We start from the raw sequence: 20489 nt of genomic DNA, 5'->3' as shown, positions 1-20489 counted from the left end.
TCAGCACATGTGCTTGGCATGCCTGAAACTGACACTTCCAATGTCCCTATGGGTGTTACCCATAGGGATCGGAATATACAGCCCATTAGTCCAGCAGACCAGTCACTTTCATAATCACTCCTATGGTTCGGAACTCCTAATCCAAGCGTAACACTTAAAAATAACATCTTGCTATCAGAACACAAATACTTCTTCATCAACTCAGTCATTAATTCATAGTGCTGCCAATCTGAATCTCACCAAGATATAGCAATATATTCACAATTTATGTCACAAAGATAAGTACCAATGAAGGAGGCCATTTGGCCTATCTAGCTCCTCTTCCCATAGATACATGTTACTGCATCCAATTACCTCTGGAATTATTCCAAAGATTTACAGCTGTGAGGAGGGATGATATGTTAGAAGGATCATCAAATGAGGCCCTATGGGTCAATCACACTGCTGGGAGTGTTCTATAGCCCCCCAACTGTAAAAGCTTTTATAGATATGTGAAGAGAAAAAGATTGGTGAAGTCAAGCGTAGGTCCCTTGCAGTCAGAATCAGGGGAATTTATAATGGGGAACAAAGAAATGGCAGACCAATTAAATACATATTTTGGTTCTGCCTTCACAAAGGAGGACACAAATAACCTCCCAGAGATGTCGGGGAACATAGGGTCTGATGAAAGGGAGGAACTGAAATAAATCATTATTTGTAGGGAAATGGTGTTAGGGAAATTGACGGGATTGAAGGCCGATAAATCCCCAGGGCCTGATAATCTACATCCTAGGGTACTTAAGGAAGTGGCCCTAGAAATAGTAGATGCATTGCTGATCATCTTCCAACATTCGATGGAATCTGGAACAGTACCCATGGATTGGACGGTAGCTAACGTTACCCCACTATTCAAAAAAGGTGGTAGAGAGAAAACAGGGAATTACAGACCGGTAAGCCTGACATCAGTAGTGGGGAAAATGCTAGAGTCCATTATAAAAGATGTAATAGCAGAGCACTTGGAAAAAAGTGACAGGATCGGACAAAGTCAACATGGATTTACAAAAGGTAAATCGTGCTTGACTAATCTACTGGAATTTTTTGAGGATGTAACTGGTAAAATAGATAAGGGAGAACCAGTGGATATGGTGTATTTGGACTTTCAAAAGGATTTCGATAAGGTCCCGCATAAGAGAGTAGCATGTAATGTTAAGGCACATGGGATTGGGGGCAAGGTATTGACTTGGATAGAGAACTGGTTGGCAGACAGAAAGCAAAGAGTTGGAATAAACGGGTCTTTTTCCGAGTGGTAGGCAGTGACTAGTGGGGTACCGCAGGGATCGGTCCTTGGACCCCAGCTATTCACAATACATATTAATGATCTAGACAAGGGAACTAGATCTAATATCTCCAAGTTTGCAGACGACACAAAGCTGGGTGGGCATGTGTGCTATGAGGAGGATGCCGAGAAACTCCAGGATGATTTGGACAGGTTGGGTGATTGGGCAGGAGCATGGCAGATGCAATAAAACATGGATAAATGCGAGGTTATCCACTTTGGCAGATTATTATCTGAATGGCAATAGATTGGGAGAAGGGGAAGTGCAACGAGACCTGGGTGTCCTTGTGCACCAGTCGCTGAAGGTAAGCATGCAGGTGCAGCAGGTGGTTAAGAATGCAAATGGTATGTTGGCCTTCGTAGCGAGAGGGTTTGAGTACAGGAATAAGGATGTCTTGCTGCAGTTGTACAGGGCCTTGGTGAGACCACACCTTGAGTATTGTGTGCAGTTTTGGTCGCCTTATCTGAGGAAGGATGTTCTTGCCATGGAGGGAGTTCAGCGAAGATTCACCAGGCTGATACCTGGGATGGCAGGAATGACGTATGAGGAGAGATTGGGTCGATTGGGATTACACTCGCTGGCATTTAGAAGAATGAGAGGGGATCTCATTGAAACTTATAAAATTCTGACAGGACTGGACAGACTAGATGCAGGAAAGATGTTCCCGATGGTCGGGGAGTCCAGAACCAGGGATCACAGTCTAAGGATAAGGGGTAAGCCATTTAGGACAGAAATGAGGAGGAATTTCTTCACCCAGAGAGTGGTAAACCTGTGGAATTCTCTACCACAGAAGGCAGTAAAGGCCAATTCATTAAATATATTCAAGAAGGAGTTGGATATATTTCTTAAGGCTAAAGGGATCAAGGGATATGGGGAGAAAGCAGGGACAGGGTACTGAATGTGGATGATCAGCCATGATGGCATTGAATGGCGGAGCAGGCTCGAGGGGCCGAATGGCCTACTCTTGCTCCTATCTTCTATGTTTCTATGCTAGTCAGAGGGAGATAGAGGAGCAAATGTATAGGCAAATTTCTGAAGTGCAAAAACAAAAGTAGGGGATTTCAACTACCCTAATGTTTACTGGGATGGAATCAGTGTAAAAGGTATAGAGGGTGCACAATTCTTAAAATGCATTCAGGAGAACTTTTTTAGCCTGTATGTAGCAAGTCCAACAAGAGAGAGAATGGTTCTGGACTTAGTTTTAGGGAATGAAGCTGAGCAGGTGGAAGGGGTATCAGTGGGAGACCATTTTGGTGGTAGTGATCATAATTCAGTTAGATTTAGCGTAGTTATGGAAGAGGACAAAGCTAGACCAGGAGTAAAAGTTCTCTATTGGGGAAAGGCCAATTTTACTGAGCTGAGATGTGATTTAGCAAAAGTGGACTGGAAACAGCTACTTGATGGTAAATCAGTGTCAGGGCAGTGGGAGGCATTCAAGGAGGAGATAGTGAGGGTTCAGAGCAAATACGTTCCCACAAAGAAAAAGGGTGGGACTCCCAAATCTAGAGCCACCTGGATGTCAAGTGGCATACAGGGTAAGATAAGACAAAAAAGAAAGCTTATGTCAGATACCGAGAGCTAAATACTGCAGAAAGCCAAGAGGAGTATAGAAAGTGCAGGGGTGAAATTAAAAAGGAAATTAAGAAGGCAAAGAGAGGGCATGAAAAAATATTGACAAGTAACATCAAGGAAAACCCAAAGATGTTTTATAAATACATAAAGAGCAAGAGGATAACTAAAGAAAGAGTAGGGCCTATTAAAGACCAAAAAGGTAACCTGTGTCTGGAGGCGGAAAACGTGTGTATGGTTCTTAATGAATACGTTGCATCTGTCTTCACAAAAGAGAGGGACGATGCAGACATTGTAGTTAAGGAGGGGGTGTGTGAAATATTAGATGAGATAAACATAGTGATAGAAGAAGTATTAAGGGGTTTAGCATCTTTGAAAGTAGATAAATCATCAGGCCTGGATGAAATGTATCCCAGACTGTTAAGAGAAGCAAGGGAGGAAATAACAGAGGCTGTGACCATCATTTTCCAATCTTCTCTGGCTACAGGTGTGGTGCCCAAGGACTGGAGGACTGCTAACGTACCATTGTTTTAAAAGGGAGAAAGGGATAGACCGAGTAATTACAGGCCAATCAGTGGCGGGCAAATTATTAGGAAAAAATTCTGAGGGACAGTATTATTTGTCATTTAGAAAGGCACAGGTTAATCAAGGACAATCAGCAGGGATTTGTTAAGGGAAGATCGTTTCTGACTAATTTGATTAAATCTTTTAAGGAGGTAATGAGGGTCGATGAGGGTAATGCGTTTGATGTAGTCTACATGGATTTTAGCAAGGCCTTTGACTAGGTCTCACATGGCAGACTGGTCAGAAAAGTAAAAGCCCATGGGATCCAAGGGAAAGTGGCAAGTTGGATCCAAAATTGGCTCAGTGGCAGGAAGCAAAGGGTAATGGTCAGCGGGTGTTTTTGTCACTGGAAGGCTGTTTCCAGTGGGGTTCCGCAGGGCTCAGTACAAGGTCCCTTGTTTTTTGTGGTATATAACAATGTAGGGGCATGATTAAGAAGTTTGCAGATGATGCAAAAATTGGCCGTGTGGTTGATAGTGAGGAAAAATGCGATAGACTGCAGGAAGATATCAAGGGACTCGTCAAGTGGGCAGAAAAGTGGCAAATGGAATTCAATCTGGAGAAGTGTGAGGTATGCATTTGGGGAGGGCTAACAAGACAAGGGAATACACAATAAATGGTAGGATACTGAGAAGGGTAGAGGAACAGAGGGACCTTGGAGTGCATGTCCACAGATCCCTGAAGGGAGCAGGACAAGTAGATAAGGTGGTTAAGAAGGCATACGGGATACTTTCCTTTATTAGCCGAGGCGTAGAATATAAGAGCAGGGAGGTTATGCTTGAACTGTATAAAACACTAGTTAGGCCACAGCTAGAATACTGCATAAAGTTCTGGTCATTACATCACAGGAAGGATGTGATTGTACTAGAGGGGGTACAGAGGAGATTTACAAGGATGTTGCCAGGACTGGAGAATTTTAGCTATGAGGAATGATTGGACAGGCTGGCGTTGTTTTCTTTGGAACAGAGGAGGCAGGAGGGGAGACATAGTTGAGGTGTATAAAATTATGAGGGGCCTAGATAGAGTGGATAGGAAGGACCTATTTTCCTTAACAGTGAGGTTAATAACCAGGGGGCATAGATTTAAAGTAATTGGTAGAAGAATTAGAGGGGAGTTGAGGAGAAACTTTTTCACCCAGAGGGTGGTGGGATCTGGAACTCACTGCCTGAAAGGGTGGTAGAGGCTGAAACCCTCATCACATTTAAAAAGTACTTGGATAGGCACTTGAAGTGCCGTAACCTACAAGGCTATCGACCAAGAGCTGGAAAGTGGGATTAGGCTGCATAGCTCTTTTTCAGCTGACACAGACCCGATGGGGCAAATGGCCTCCTTCTGTCACATAAATTTCTGTGATTTACTTTAACTACCTTACCCTACATGGTAAATATCACACTTTGTGTGCAACTCATCAGACTCAACTGCCCCCTAGTTTAATATCTGCAAATCTGACCCACTTGCATTGCACATCTGAAACTGCAGTGGTTGGTTGTGTAAATAGGAAGCAGTAGGGTTCTCAGCATCGATACCTGGGGCACTCCCCTCAATGCATCTCTCCATCCCGAAATCATTCCCATATCTCGTACCATCTCCTTTCTCACTTTCAGCAAATTCACTATCCACCTCAAAGTCTTATCTAAGATCTTCATAGTTTTAAGCTTGCGCAGTAGCCTTCCACCACCTTGCTGCAGTGCATCTTGTAGATGGTACACACTGCAGCATCGGTGCAACAGTGGTGGAGGGAGTGAATGTTTAAGGTGGTGGATGGGGTGCCAATCAAGCGGGCTGCTTTGTCATGGCTGGTGTCGAGCTACTTGAATGTTATTGCAGCTGCACTCAGCCAGGCCAGTGGAGAGTATTCCTGACTTGTGCCTTGTAGATGATGAAAAGGGTTTGGGGAGTCAGGAAGTGAGTCACTCACCACAGAATAGCCAGCTTCTTGTAGCCACAGTATTTATATAGCTGGCCCAGTTAAGTTTCTGTTTCAATAATGGTAATGCCATTGAATGTCAAGGGGAGGTAGTTAGACTCTCACTTGTTGGAGATAGTCATTGCCTGGCACTTGTGTGGCGTGAATGTGACTTGCCACATATCGGCCCAAGTCTGAATGTTGTCCAGGTCTTGCTGCATGCAGGCACGGGCTACTTCATTATCTGAGAAGTTGCGAATGGAACTGAACACTGTTCAGTCATCAGCGAACATTCTCCACTTCTGACCTTATGATGAAGGGAAGGTCATTGATGGAGCAGCTGAAGATGGTTGGGCTTAGGACACTGCCCTGAGGAACTTCTACAGCAATGTCCTGGCTTTAAGATGATTGGCCTCTAACAGTCACAACCATCTTCCTTTGTGCTAGGTATGACTCCAACCAGTGGAGAGTTTTCCCCCTGATTCCCATTGCCTTCAATTTTACTAGGGCTCCTTGATGCCACACTCGGTCAAATGCTGCCTTGGTGTCAAGGGCAGTCACTCTCAGCCCTGGAATTCAGCTCCTTTGTCCATGTTTGGACCACGGCTGTAATGAGGTCTGGAGCCGCGTGGTCCAGGCAGAACCCAAACTGGGCATCAGTGAGCAGGTTATTGGTGAGTAAGTGCTGCTTGATAGCACTGTCGACGACCCCTTCCATCACTTTGCTGATGATTGAAAGTAGACTGATGGGGCAGTAATTGGCCAGATTGGACTTGCATTGTTAAGTCCCAGTAAGCCCTGGTGTTTTATATAAATACAGTGTATTTCAATCTTAACCCATTGCCCCTTTCATGGATGCAAATGAGATCAGGATCTCATTGTGACTGTGTATAAATAGTACACACAAGCATCCACCTTAGTCCTCTATGGCATAGTGCACTGGGCTACCACTATGTCACCCTGGAATGAATTCCTCCGCCCCCCCCCCCCACCCCCAATTTTTTTCCTCTCTTCCCCTGAAGATGATCACTTATGCTGCTCCATGGGCCCAGCAGTTATCGGGTAGCTTACTCTGGTAACTATGCTTCACATGAAAACCCAGGCAATAATTATCAGCAAGCTATCTAACTACGGAGGATATTAGAGCACAACCCACATGCATATAGTTTCCAGCAAGGTTTTCTGGTTAGGAATCAAGAACAAGAAACCTGATTTGATTTTTTTTTTAAATCCCCCCCTCTTCCGGTGGACTGCTTGATGGAGCCCAATATTTTAAGGAATATTTCTCGAATAAAAAAAAATCTATGCAGCCCTGCTGCCTTAAGGTCATTTACTGCAATCTAATGAAGTGGTCATTATTCTAGAAATGGCAATGTGTAGAGGATTCCACCGGAAAGCTTCGACTTCATAAGTGCAAAGGAATGGCCGTCACAGCCGCTTCTGGCAAGAAGGGATCCAGCCGTTTCCAGTCGAAGTATTACAACACCGACGGTGGAGACTGCGATTGTGAAGAAAATGGATACAAAATGAGCCCAGCAGCGCGACAAAAACAGAAGCTTTTCTCCAAGCGAAGTAAGTGCTTGATGTGCTTGTACTGTGTAAAGATAGGCTAATGATAAGGACAGCATATCCCCTCAAAGGCCTAGCAGCATGTGACTTGCAGTTGCAAGGTTAAATTAGGCATGAAAGAGTGGAACTTTGCAAAACTTTTCTTTGTATTATAAATGATCCCACTTTGAGATTCGAGGAAATACAACATTCTGAATGCCACAACATTTAAGACCAACCTAAAGAAGGATATTATAAATAGAATGGCTTATTCATATAGCTGCCAAAACATTTTATTAAAATATCCACATTGCATTCTTGGGTGCCATGGATGGGAAACTATCAGTTCACATGTCGATTTTTGATTATTCAATGTATCAGGTGCAGTAAACTAACCATACAGCCCATGTTACTGAATCGTTACTGTGATTAATTACTTAGTTATAAATCATGAAAATATAGCACAGTATATTAGATAGTCTCGAATGAGCTAATTTCAAAGGCCCAATTTTAAAACCCACACCCCGGCAACGAAGCGTGGTCGGCATGTTTGGTTGTGTTGCCGACATGTTCCCACCCCCAATTTACCTGAATTCAGGCACGGGATTGCCGCCCACTCCAAAGGAATGCCGACCTAATTTAAATGGTGAAGTTGATGTGCCTCAATAACTCCGAGACTCGATGTTAGCGAAACAAAACAAGGCTTTTATTAACTTAGAAAGTAACACGTAAGAGAGAGAGGTATCTTCCTTCTGGAGACTGAGGCTAGACTGAGCTAGCTTACAAAAGGGGCCAGGTATGGGCGGAGCCCTACACACACAGCACATTCCAGCACATTCCAATAAACAATACAATGAGGACTGGGGGAAGCGAAATGACAGTGAAACCGACCACAGTCACAGGCAGTGATGAATGGAATATTTCATCACATTCACCCCTTCTATAGATTTAGTCTGTTCGGGGGTTTGATAGTCCTCTGCGACCGACGTGGCTGTTGTGGTGCCGCGGGTGTTGGCTGGGTGTCCCCGGTAGTCTCCTGGGTCTCTGCCGGGGGTGCCGCCAGGGTTGTTGAAGGGGTAGTTGGTGGGGGTGCCGTTGGTCGATGTTCTTCCGGGGGTGATGAAAGAGTAGTGGGTGGGTAAGAGTTGCTGTGATCGTTGTTGCTGCTATTGCCGTGGTTGTTGTTGATGCCGGCTGGGGCGACGTCTTTTATGGACACGGTGTCCTCCCTTCCGTCGGCGTGCCGGACATATGCGTATTGGGGGTTGGCGTGGAGTAGGTGTACTGGCTCCACGAGAGGGTCCGTCTTGTGGCCCCTCACATGCCTTCGCACGAGTACCGGACCTGGGGTGGAGAGCCATGACGGCATGGATACGCCTGAGGTGGATTTCCGGGGAAAGACAAACATTCGTTCATGAGGCGTGGCATTAGTGGCCGTACACAATAGCGACCGTATCGAATGGAGCACATCCGAGAGGACTTCCTGCCAGCGGGAGATAGGGAGGCCCTTGGTCCTTAGAGCTAGAGTGACTGCTTTCCATACTGTCCCGTTCTCTCGCTCCACTTGGCCGTTACCCCGGGGGTTGTAGCTGGTGGTACGGCTCGTGGCAATCCCCTTGGACAGCATGTACTGGCGTAGCTCTTCACTCATGAAGGACGCCCCCCTATCCGTATGGATGTAGCTCGGCATACCGAACAGGCAGAACAGGCTGTTGAGGCATTTAATGACCGTGGCGCTGGTCATGTCTGGGCAGGGGAAGGCGAATGGGAACCGGGGGTATTCGTCCACAATGTTCAGGAAGTAAACATTGCGGTCGACGGACGGGAGGGGGCCCTTGAAATCTAAGCTGAGCCGCTCAAAGGGCCGTGTAGCTTTGATTAAGTGGGCTCTATCTGGGCGGTAGAACCGAGGCTTGCACTCAGCGCAAGTGCGGCAGTTCCTGGTCAGAGACCGAACTTCCTCAATCGAGTAGGGTAAGTTACGGGACTTTATGAAGTGGAACAGCCGCGTGACCCCTGGGTGGCAGAGGTCGTTGTGGAGGGTCTGTAGCCGATCCCCGGTGGCGCTGGCACACATCCCTCGTGAGAGGGCGTCAGGGGATTCGTTAAGGGCCCCTGGCCGGTAAATGATGTCGTACTCGAAGGTGGAGAGCTCGATCCGCCACCTAAGAATCTTATCATTTTTAATCTTCCCCCTCTGTTTATTATTGAACATAAACGCTACCGACCGCTGGTCGGTAAGGAGGGTGAAGCGTTTGCCGGCTAGGTAGTGGCGCCAGTGGCGCACTGCCTCCACGATGGCTTGGGCCTCCTTTTCCACAGAGGAGTGTCTGATCTCGGGCCCTTGGAGGGTCCTCGAGAAGAAAGCTACGGGCCGCCCCGCCTGGTTGAGGGTGGCCGCCAAGGCGAAGTCAGACGCATCACTTTCCACTTGAAATGGAGTGTTCTCGTACACTGCCTGTAGCGTGGCCCGCTCAATATCCTGCTTAATGCTTTTGAAGGCAGCGTAGGCCTCAGCAGAGAGCGGAAAAGAGGATGCTTTCAAGAGGGGGCGGGCTTTGTCGGAGTAGTTGGGGACCCATTGGGAATAATAAGAAAATAACCCCAGGCACCTTTTCAGGGCTTTGGGAGTGTTGGGCAGGGGCAGCTCCCGTAGGGGGCGCAATCGGTCGGGGTCTGGTCCGATTTCCCCATTCTCCACCACGCTGCCTAGTATGCAGAGGCGCGTGGTGTTGAAAACGCACTTGTCCTCGTTGTAGGTGAGGTTGAGTTTTTGTGCGGTTTCCAGGAACCTCTCGAGGTTCGAGTCGTGATCCTGCTGATTGTGGCCGCAGATGGTGACGTTGTCGAGGTAGGGGAAGGTTGCCTGCAAGTGGTGGTCATCGACCATGCGGTCCATCTCCCTCTGAAAAACCGAGACCCCATTCGTCACCCCAAAGGGGACTCTGAGGAATTGGTAGAGGCGTCCGTTCGCCTCGAAGGCGGTGTACGGGCGGTCCTCTGGTCTGATAGGGAGCTGGTGGTACGCTGACTTGAGGTCGATGGTGGAGAACACCCAGTATTGGGCGATTTGGTTCACCATTTCTGATATGCGGGGTAGCGGGTAGGCGTCTAGTTGGGTGTACCTGTTGATCGTTTGACTATAGTCGATCACCATCCGTTTCTTCTCGCTACCCCTCACCACTACCACTTGGGCGCGCCACGGGCTGTTGCTGCGTTCAATAATGCGCTCTTTCAGGAGCCTGTCTACCTCGGTCGCGATAAACCGCCTGTCCTCCCAGCTGTACCTCCTGCTTTTGGTCGCTATTGGCCGGCAGTTAGGGGTAAGGTTCGCGAATAGCGAAGGCGGCTTTACCTTCAGGGTAGCCAGACCGCACACTGTGAGGGGCGGCTGGGACCCACCGTACTTGAGCGTGATGCTTTGGTGGTTGCACTGGAAATCCAGGCCCAAGATCACGCTCGCACATAGGTTCTTCATGATTAATACTTTAAAATTATCGTATACAGTTCCGTTAACGCCCAATTGTACCGTGCAGTAACCCAGAATGGTCGATGTCTGGGTCTTATCAGCCATAGAGATGGTACCCTGAGCAGGGACCACCTTTAGGGAGAGTTGCTGTGCCAGTTCAGGGTGGATAAAACTCTCCGTGCTTCCACTGTCAATTAAACATTTAACCCGGCACCCGTTTACCTCGATGTCCACCATTGATTTGGATAGCGGGTGCGGCCTGGTCTGGTCCACTGTGACCGATGCCACTGTAGGGCCCTGATCGAGACAAGATGGTGTCCACGCTGTCTGCTCATAAGATGGCGGACCCCACGAGGTCGGGCAAGATGGCGTCCAAGATGGCCGCTCCCACGGCGCACACGCGGCGGTGGCGGGTTTTCCGGCGGGGTTCCCTCTGCACACCTTCCCGAAGTGCCCCTTCTTACCGCACTTAAAGCAGGTGGTGCCTTTCGCCGGGCACAGGTTTCTGGTGTGTTTTGGCTGCCCGCAGAAGTAGCAGTTGGGTCCCTGACGCGTCGCGGCTGTCGTAGGGCTTCTGGGGGGAGAGCGGGGCCCCGCCGGTGTCGGGCTGCCGGGCGGGGAAGATGCCTTCCAAGATGGCGGCGCCCTCGGTGCACGCGTGGACGGCGCGGGCTGAAGAGTAGGCATCCGAGTTTCTCTGGGCCACATCCAGGGATCGCGCGGTGTCCGCAGCCTGTTTCAGGTCCAACCCCGTTTTTTCCAGCAGTCTTTGCCGGATGTAAGTGGAGCTGAGGCCTGTGATAAAGGCATCGCGAACAAGCTCGTCAGTGTACACTGCGGCTTTTACATCTCGGCACTTGCAGTCTTTGCCAAGCATTTTCAGGGTGCTTAGGAACTCCTCCACCGATTCCCCAGGTTGCTGTGCGCGAGTAGCGAGCAGATGCCTAGCATACACCTCATTCGTAGGCTGCTGGTAATGCGCCTTTGATGTCACAGGCGGCCAGGTACGTATCGGCGTCTTGGATGAGGGGGTAAACCCGGTGGCTTACCCAATTCCGCAGAATTCCGAGTGTCATCCTCGCAGCGTCCGTAGCGTCTTTGACGGCTGCGGAATTGTCCAGGAAGAATTCCATACACTCAAACCAGTGTCCGAAGCGTGCTGATGCGTCCGGAGCATGTTGATCCAAATCCAAACGTTCGGGTTTCAGGAGTTGATCCATAGTGTTGAAAAATAAGTTAATAAAATTGATGTGCCTCAATAATTCCGAGACTCGATGTTAGCGAAACAAAACAAGGCTTTTATTAACTTAGAAAGTAACACGTAAGAGAGAGAGGTATCTTCCTTCTGGAGACTGAGGCCAGACTGAGCTAGCTTACAAAAGGGGCCAGGTATGGGCGGAGCCCTACACACACAGCACATTCCAGCACATTCCAATAAACAATACAATGAGGACTGGGGGAAGGGAAATGACACTGAAACCGACCACAGTCACAGGCAGTGATGAATGGAATATTTCATCACAGAAGTCACGTCCCTGAGACATCATCATGACGGACACACCATTTTAACTGTGGGCCTGACTAAGGGACGCACAGTCTCGGACCCGCCAGCGAAAGATGGTGGTAGGCAACATCCTGGCCTCAGGAGGCCACGGTAAGTTAATTTAAATTTTTTTTTATATAGGTTCCTTGTGAGCCAGGAGTAGCAGGAGTGCTCTTCCTGGCCCCACAAAAGTACCTTGGGTCTCTCCTTCACCCTGTCTTTCCCCCCCCCCCCCCCAACCGTGAGCCTTACGGATCCCTCCTTCCTCACTTATCCTGCCATTGACCATTTCAGTGGGTCCCAGCAGCAGCCTGACAACAGACCCCACCCCCCAACCTCCCCACCATGAATTTTGACTCCTGCCCGCTGGCTTCGGGTGTTCAAATGAGACCACAGAGTTACGATCTATCGGGCCTCGTGCTCTGGGGGTGGGGGGGTGGGTGGGTGGCGGGGGGAGGGGGGGTGATGAATGGATCGCCGCCCACTTCAGCCTCTGAACCCTCGATTCCCAACCCACCCCCATCCCGAGTGCTCCAACCAGCTGGTAGCCTCCGATGTATAATTGTGCTTTTAAAAATAAAGCATTCTGCTTATTTCATATTGCAGAATATAAATGTCTTGTTCTGTCTAATTGGCAGTTCCTGGAAAAATGAGATACTCAACAGATAAATATAATTGCCCTATTTTGGCTCAGTTTTGCTGTCTTCTAGTGCCATCTAGTGGTTATCTTTTGCAAGTGCAGTGGTAGCTCAAGGTATATGTTAGGCTAGAATATAGAGTCATAGAGTCATAGAGTAATACAGCACGGATAGAGGCCCTTCGGCCCATCGTGTCCGCGCCGGCCATCAAGCCCTGTCTAATCTAATCCCATATTCCAGCATTTGGCCCGTAGCCTTGTATGCTATGGCATTTCAAGAGCACATCCAAATGCTTCTTAAATGTTGTGAGGGTTTCTGCCTCCACAACCCTTTCAGGCAGTGAGTTCCAGACTCCAACCACCCTCTGGGTGAAAAAGTTCTTTCTCAAATCCCCTCTAAACCTCCCGCCCTTTACCTTGAATCTATGCCCCCTAGTTATTGACCCCTCTACTAAGGGAAAAAGCTCCTCAGCATCCATCCTATCTATGCCCCTCATAATTTTGTACACCTCAATCATGTCCCCCCTCAGCCTCCTCAGCTCCAAGGAAAACAAACCCAACCTGCCCAGTCTCTCTTCATAGCTGAAGCGCTCCAGCCCTGGTAACATCCTGGTGAACCTCCTCTGCACCCTCTCTAACGCGATCACATCCTTCCTGTAGTGTGGCGACCAGAACTGCACACAGTATTCCAGCTGTGGCCTAACCAGTGTTTTATACAGCTCCATCATAACCTCCTTGCTCTTATATTCAATGCCTCGGCTAATGAAGGCAAGTATCCCATATGCCTTTTTTACCACCTTATCCACCTGTTCCGCCGCCTTCAGGGATCTGTGTACTTGCACACCCAGATCCTTCTGACCCTCCATCTTGCCTAGGGTCTTACCATTCATTGTGTATTCCTTTGCCTTGTTAGTCCCCCCAAAGTGCATCACCTCGCACTTTTCCGGGTTAAATTCCATTTGCCACTGTTCCGCCCATCTGACCAACCCATCTATATCGTCCTGCAGACTGAGGCTACCCTCCTCGCTATTTACCACCCTACCAATTTTTGTATCATCCGCGAACTTACTGATCATACCCTTTACATTCATATCCAAGTCATTAATGTAGACCACAAACAGCAAGGGACCCAGCACCGATCCCTGTGGTACCCCACTGGCCACAGGCTTCCAGTCACAAAAACAACCTTCGACCATCACCCTCTGCCTTCTGCCACTAAGCCAGTTTTGTATCCAATGTGCCAAGGCACCCTGGATTCCATGGGCTCTTACCTTCTTGACCAGTCTCCTGTGCGGGACTTTATCGAAGGCCTTACTGAAATCCATGTATACCACATCCACTGCGTTACCCTCATCCACACACCTAGTCACCCCCTCAAAATCCATGTATATACCGCATTAGGAAAAAGAATCGAAGAAACATACTTAAAAGCAGCAGAAAAGAAACGCTGTCTTCAAAAAGTGAAAGGTGAACTCATCTGTCTCCCCTCCCTACAATTCTTTTCTTCTTTCCTTCTACCATTTGTTTAATTTCTTTTCATTTTAATAACTTTTCTGTCCGTGCTACATGTACAACCATTCCTAATAATCTGCTTTTTTTAAACTCCTCTCACCTCATTTTCATTTCGTTTTGTTTTCAATGTCTAACCTACTTTTGACCTTTTTTATTTTTATTATGCCATTTTTATTTTGGTTCCCTTTTGCCTTTCTTTGTTACTTCCTCTATCTTGATCTGCATTTGATTTTCTTTAGTCTCCTGAAGACCCACCTGTACGAAGTGTAAGTGGGAATTCTCAAGGATAAAATGACATTGGTTTAGTTCATTCGATGACGGGTGCTGTTGAAACACTTCTAGAACACAGCACATTATGCACATGGCCTATATTAGGAACGTTCCACTATCTGAATATACATCCAATATTAGTTTACCTATTTCCATCACTTTGCTGGGTTCCATCCATAACTTTAACTTCTTTTTGCCATCCTGGAATTGTCTGCTACATCCCCAGTCATAATTTTAGCATTTTGCTCCAGGGGGAGAGGAGAATCTGGGGGTGGTGGGAAGGCACAGTTTTTTAGATTGTAAAATTCACAAAGGCAGAAGTGTAACAAATTGCCCCATAATGCATCACACTCCCTTAGTTTACATTTTTAGTTCCCTTCTTTCTCTAGCCATAGCAATGTTGGCTGCATTGCCTGATGTCATCCCATCATTACCACCGACGTTTGAAACACATGCCCATATTTGGGCAGATAGCTTCAACAGCTTGTGATAGAAAGCACCGGAAGTGGCGGTGACCAGCGATACGGTTTTTCACCCCTGCCGAGCCCAACTTAGCTCAACATTAGACAGAATAGCAGCAAGTGCTTTTTAAAATAGTGCTAGCAGATCTCTCATGGCATTGTTCATTGTGAGTCACTATCTTATAACAGTAGGTGTGTTATCAACAAAATGTGATGAGGAAAGTGTTACTTTCAGAAAGTGCATGCTAAAAGAGAGAAAGAAAGTAGTGAATCCCTCTTTGTATACCTCACTGCCAATGCGCTCTCGAGGTGCAACACCACATCATATCCCCTTACATTTCAGTCAGTCTGCAGTTTGTGACAGCAATTTCTGAAAGTCTAGTGTCTGTTCATTATAAATTCAAAAGTGTATGTCTTAACAAAGTTAGTTCTATCTATTTAATGTTTTTATTTTTACTTTCAGAATTTAAGCAAAGCTACATACGAAATAGATCAATCCGTTCCGTATCCATTGAACTTGAAGGAGAAGTTTATGATCTGGATCTGGATGAGGGATTTGACCCAGTTGTACCAAAGAACATTACTAAACGACATGATGTAGCTGATGAAGAAGAAGAGAACATGGGTGAAAGCAGTGGCACTGGCAATAGTAATGAATTAATTGTACCCAGTTCAATTAAAGTCACACATAAGTAAGTTGCCACTTTTTTTCCTCCTGTTTATTTCATAGAGCTATGATTCCCTAATTCCCTTCGTTCATATCACTCAACAGCTGGGAAGCCAAGAAAATTGATCCGTGTACTCCTTTGTGGGTCTTCCATTCAGTGGTATTACATGGCTTAGCTAACCCTGCCTGGAGGTGAAAGGTCATGGTGCTAACTCACTACATCACACATGTTCCCCAAGTGCTTCGCCCCATGGGTTTGGGTGGTGATATTTATAGTTATTGACCTGGATTGTCGGGCATCTTTTAGAGTTATATAATTTGTGTGAAGAAGAATTAACATTGAATTAATATAGAAATAATGGTGAGCATATTAATGCCCTTAAATATCATAATGCAAGAGAAATATAAAGTAGTTATATTTTGAGCAAAAGAATAGTGAAAGGATGTACACCTTAAGAGCTTAAATTCTGCACAAAGTGAAGGAACAGAAAGATGTAGAGGTGTAGATATACAAATCGCGATTTTAACTCAGGCCGGGAATCGGGGGTGCAGGGGCCAAAGTGGGCTGTGAACCGTCCGGCCCCATGGAGCGCGAGGCCTGGAGGTGTTTAACTTCATGGCCTCATTCACATGCCCTGACACTGACTCCCACTCGAAGCTGACAGAAATGACACTGCCGGTGGTCGGGAGTCGAAATTCATAGGGGGGTCAAGCCGCTGAGACAGTCCTCAGCAAGTAAGTAAGGAATTGGGGAGGATTTGTAAAGCCCACGATCGGGCTTGGGGGGGAGAAAGCCAGGGGCAGGGGAAGCCCAAGGTATCCTTGTGGGACAGGAGGAGCATTCCTGCTCACACTTGAAAAGACCACAATATATATATTTATAGGGGCATCAAACCTAAAAGCAAGGAAGTTAAATTTGTACAAGAGAGTGCTTAGGCCACAATTAGAGTATTATATGTACTTCTGGGCATCCCATTATCAGAAGGATATTCGAACCATGGGAAGGGTACCGCAAATATTCACTAGAATGATACCAGGAATGAAAGGTGATTGGTATGAAGCAAAGCTCAAAACAGTGTTTTTTCCCTGCAGTGAAGCTAAGAAGGTTAAAGGGGATCTAAGTTTGAAAAATTTGGAGAGGATAAATAATAAAAAAAAATTGGTTTCACTGGTTATTGAATTGGTAACAAGGGGCCAGAAACTCAAAATTGTCACTAGGAAATGAAAGGGGAAATTGGGAGACTTGTTTTCTACATATGAGAACGTGGACTATTTTATCACAAGTAGCTATTGCAGCAGGGATTATAACACCATTTAAAGGGGAATTGGAAAGAAACTTAGGAAGAAGGGCTATAAAAGAACACAGAGAAGGGGCAGGGAAATGGGATTAGAATAGACAGCTCCATTGGAAGAACTAATACCACAGAATGGTCGTCTTCTGTGCTGTCATTTCAATGATTTGATGCAATGCTGCTGACTGTCACAATACTTTTAAATGTCGCAACATTACCGAATGCAGTGTATGTGTTGAATAACAGCAAGGAACTACACAAACAATTAATTTGTTAATATCATAGGTGCTACATATTGGCCAATGAGACGGTTCAGTGTGACGGAGATTTGTACAAATCACTTCAAGCATGGAAGGATCACAAATTACACATTGATCATGAGGTTAGTTACAGAGAAATAATCAATAGCCTATTCCACGTGGAAATTTACCAAACCAGTGAAAGATGTAAATGATTTCAGTGATCTCAATTAATTATGGATGTTAATTATCCTTATCATGCATAAAGTATAGTTTGGAATATTTTTGTGTAAAAAGTATTTTTTTAAATTTCTAATTCATTAGTACATTTGCATTGAATTTGGCAAATGTTTACACTGCAGATCCTGCTCTCGGTCTGAGATGAACAGCTGGTTTTTCGGCTAAATTTAATGATTCAAAGCAAAAATAAATTTTACGTTAAGCAAAAAAAAAAAAATTATCATTGAATTAAGTTGAACCTAGTTTATGTCAATTATTTTCACAACTTTAAGCTAATACAGTAAATATTTTCAGTGCAAAATCCCACACTTCAAAATGCTTGTTTTCTCATCATACAGGTAGCTTTAACTAGGACCAGAAAGCTAGAGGAGACAAGTATAAAGTGGGCAAGCCTCAAGCAAGACTTCAGATTAGAAGTGTCTTTTTCCCCACAGAGCAGTGGATACATGAAATAAACTCCCAGCTGTTAATTCTGTGTCAATTACTCATTTAAAAAGGAGCTAGGTGAATACTTGGTGAAGAACAGGATCAAAGGTTATAAGTATTGATAAGGATGATAAAATACTGTCTGGATCCATATTAACCTAATCTTACTGGGGCCACCGGAATGGTGCCTGTGGAATGCAGTCAGTCAGCATTGACTGATGTAGATTGTAATTGTTAAACTGATGTCTTGGGGTTTTGCTTGATTACCTTTGGGCTTTAGGGAAGAATTTTCTAGAGTATTATTTTCTTGAAACAACCTCTAGCTATTCCTCCTCTCAATTAAATAACTTGGATAAAGGTACATATCAGGGCAAGCTCAACATGGTCTGTAAGAAAGTGTGGGTTTAATGGGTTGAATGACCTTTTTGCTGTTTCAAGTTTTCTTATTTTATTCAGGGACTGGCATCATATTTTGTTTTAAATATAATAAATAGAAGTTTACTCTGTACAACCTGCACCACATGAAAGCTTATTTTCGGTGGTTGGATGTTATACGCAGGTAATCCTCCCTTGACCTCTGTCCTTAGATTGAAACCCTCCAAACCAAAATAAAGAACTTGCGAGAGGTCAGGGGTCACTTGAAGAAAAAAAGACCTGAAGAATGTGACTGTTCAAGGATGAGGTTTGTTCTGGAATTGCAGCTTCCTGCATTGTGTCACTGGAATAGTCATCTAACCAACTTTCATATAGACCTCCCAAATCTATTCAATTTAATGAGACATTTTAAACAATTGATTGACATTCTCTTCCTTACCCCTTTTTTAATGTACTTTTTCTTTTAGTGTTTTTGTTTGGTTCTGTCTAGCATTTCCCACACTGAGCGTAGACAGCGGTGAGCTGAGCCCAAGGTGACAGCCCAAGCTATTCTGTATCAAACAACTAGGAGGTGCTAAGAGTTGGCTGGATTTGCACCCTCTTGCAACTTTTCATCACTCCATGTGAGAATACGTCTCACCCTTCCCTTATAAGTTCACTACATGTGAATTGTAGCCATGAGCCTATGTCCTACCACTGCATGGCACAGTGGGTTATCATCCAGGCCTCTTTTTGTTAAATAGGCCCCAAATTTCTGCAGGGTGCGGCAGCCTATTCCCAGTGTAAGTCTGCCAGGAGTGCAACGGAGGAGGTGGAAAATCATCTGGGACCCAAATGTGCTGGATTCTGGCCTATGCTGCTGGTTTCTGCCAGGACCTGTTTCAGGCAGACCCTCAGTCCACCCAAACTTGGCCTATGATGTCAGAGGGGGTGTGGCCAGAGGAAGGAATTCCCACATGTGGGATTTTTCTCAGCCTTGGCTTCTTTACCACCAAGCATCCTGTACGACATTAGCATTACACATTCCAAATGGTGGAAGTGGGACAGGCCTGGGAGCAGGCCTAGATTATCAATAAAATTTACCAGCCTATCTTTTAAATCGACCGCTTTTTAAATGGACCGTAATGGGCCTAACAAAATACTTGCTAAACTGGTTGCACTCGCAGCTGGCCTGTCCCTCTTTTCCTCCCCCCGCCCCCCCCCCCCCAACCCCCTTTCTGGCAGGCACCCAACGAAACGCAGGCACTCACCCAACAGATACTGATTAGGTGACCTCCCCGCACCCCGCATTCTTAGGCGGGGTCAGAAGCAGAGGTCACCAGTGACCACTGTAATGCACTTCAGTTGGTGGAATGGTTCTGTGCATTTTCAGGCTCAGAAAGTGTTTACAAATGCATTTTTCCAATATGAGCAAGAACGGTAAAACGCAGATATTTGTCTCTGATTGTACTCCTTTGTTTTAGCCTGGTGAAGGTGGTGACTTTTTAAAAACACATGTATAATTGGACATTTACAGGATCCTGTAGCAACCTGTCTACTAACAATGTGCACGTAACTGGTATTCATGTGTTCAACAAGGCTTTCTGGTGAAATTAAGAAATAATGTAATCTTGGAGATGGAGGGTGAGATTTGGTAAATTGGTGTAAAGGGATACACAATTAGCAATGTTTTTCAAAGAGCGTACAAAAGGCATGCTGTGGAGGTGTAGGTTACAGTACAGCTTTCAATAGCATCCATAACCTATTACTAAGTATTTTTAAGTGTGATTTTTGTGAGGGAAAGAAGTTGTTGATAGTGTTGAAAATTGTGATTGACAATTTACATACTTATTCACATTGCATATAAAATATGTTTGTGCCATCCTCTTTGTGTTCTGTAGTTTTCCCTCTAAACATAAGGGAATGAAAGGAAAGCTCAAGCACAAGGGAGCTAATCATCCCTTCAAGTAAGTTCTTTATTAACTCAGTAACTAAGGAATATACTAATGTAGAGGTCCCAAATGTCCAGTGACGTCTTCCAGGACATTGGATATGCCCCACTTCAAGTTCATTCCTCTAAGCTGTAGATCTATATAATTGGCAAACTGTTTGCTTTCCATCATCCCACTTAGCTTTTTCTGACTTCTCACGAGCAGTGTGTTCCTACTCAGCATTGCCTTGAGTAGGTCACCCTCTCCCAATCATCACCAACAATTGGCTCAAAAACCTTAGTGACGTATTTATTAGCTTCTGCTTGAAACAAGCATCTCACAGACATGATACAATTAAAGTTGCACAATCAGATTTGTTGAAAAATAAACCCATTAGTAAACGGTGGTGCTTGGGATTGTTTGCTGCTTTGGGGTTGTTTATTTACAATAATCTGAAATCCTCAGCTAATTTTTAACAAACTGAAAATATGTTATTGCTTCCGTGATGCTGTGTTCTTGTACCGCATGCTAACAATTAGCAACTT

The 20489-nt window shown here is 45.6% G+C and overlaps 1 protein-coding gene across 14 annotated transcripts in view; it reads left to right on the top strand.

Annotated features, from left to right (window-relative positions):
- LOC147108681 (extracellular sulfatase Sulf-2-like) overlaps nucleotides 1–20489 on the top strand; it is a 409937-nt gene that overhangs the window by 368701 nt on the left and 20747 nt on the right. For all 14 annotated transcript variants that reach the window (XM_086005391.1, XM_086005393.1, XM_086005392.1 and 11 more), the window contains 5 exons: nucleotides 6720–6927; nucleotides 15259–15487; nucleotides 17040–17136; nucleotides 18247–18341; nucleotides 19915–19980. In XM_086005391.1, coding sequence (XP_085861517.1) covers nucleotides 6720–6927; nucleotides 15259–15487; nucleotides 17040–17136; nucleotides 18247–18341; nucleotides 19915–19980 — 695 coding nt within the window. The remainder of the gene's footprint in view (nucleotides 1–6719; nucleotides 6928–15258; nucleotides 15488–17039; nucleotides 17137–18246; nucleotides 18342–19914; nucleotides 19981–20489) is intronic.

Source organism: Somniosus microcephalus, chromosome 13 (genome assembly GCF_052327205.1).
Source record: "Somniosus microcephalus isolate GS21.2 chromosome 13, FLI_Smic_1.0, whole genome shotgun sequence".
Classification (NCBI taxonomy): Eukaryota; Metazoa; Chordata; class Chondrichthyes; order Squaliformes; family Somniosidae; genus Somniosus; species Somniosus microcephalus.
This window is presented reverse-complemented; position numbering and strand designations above follow the sequence as displayed.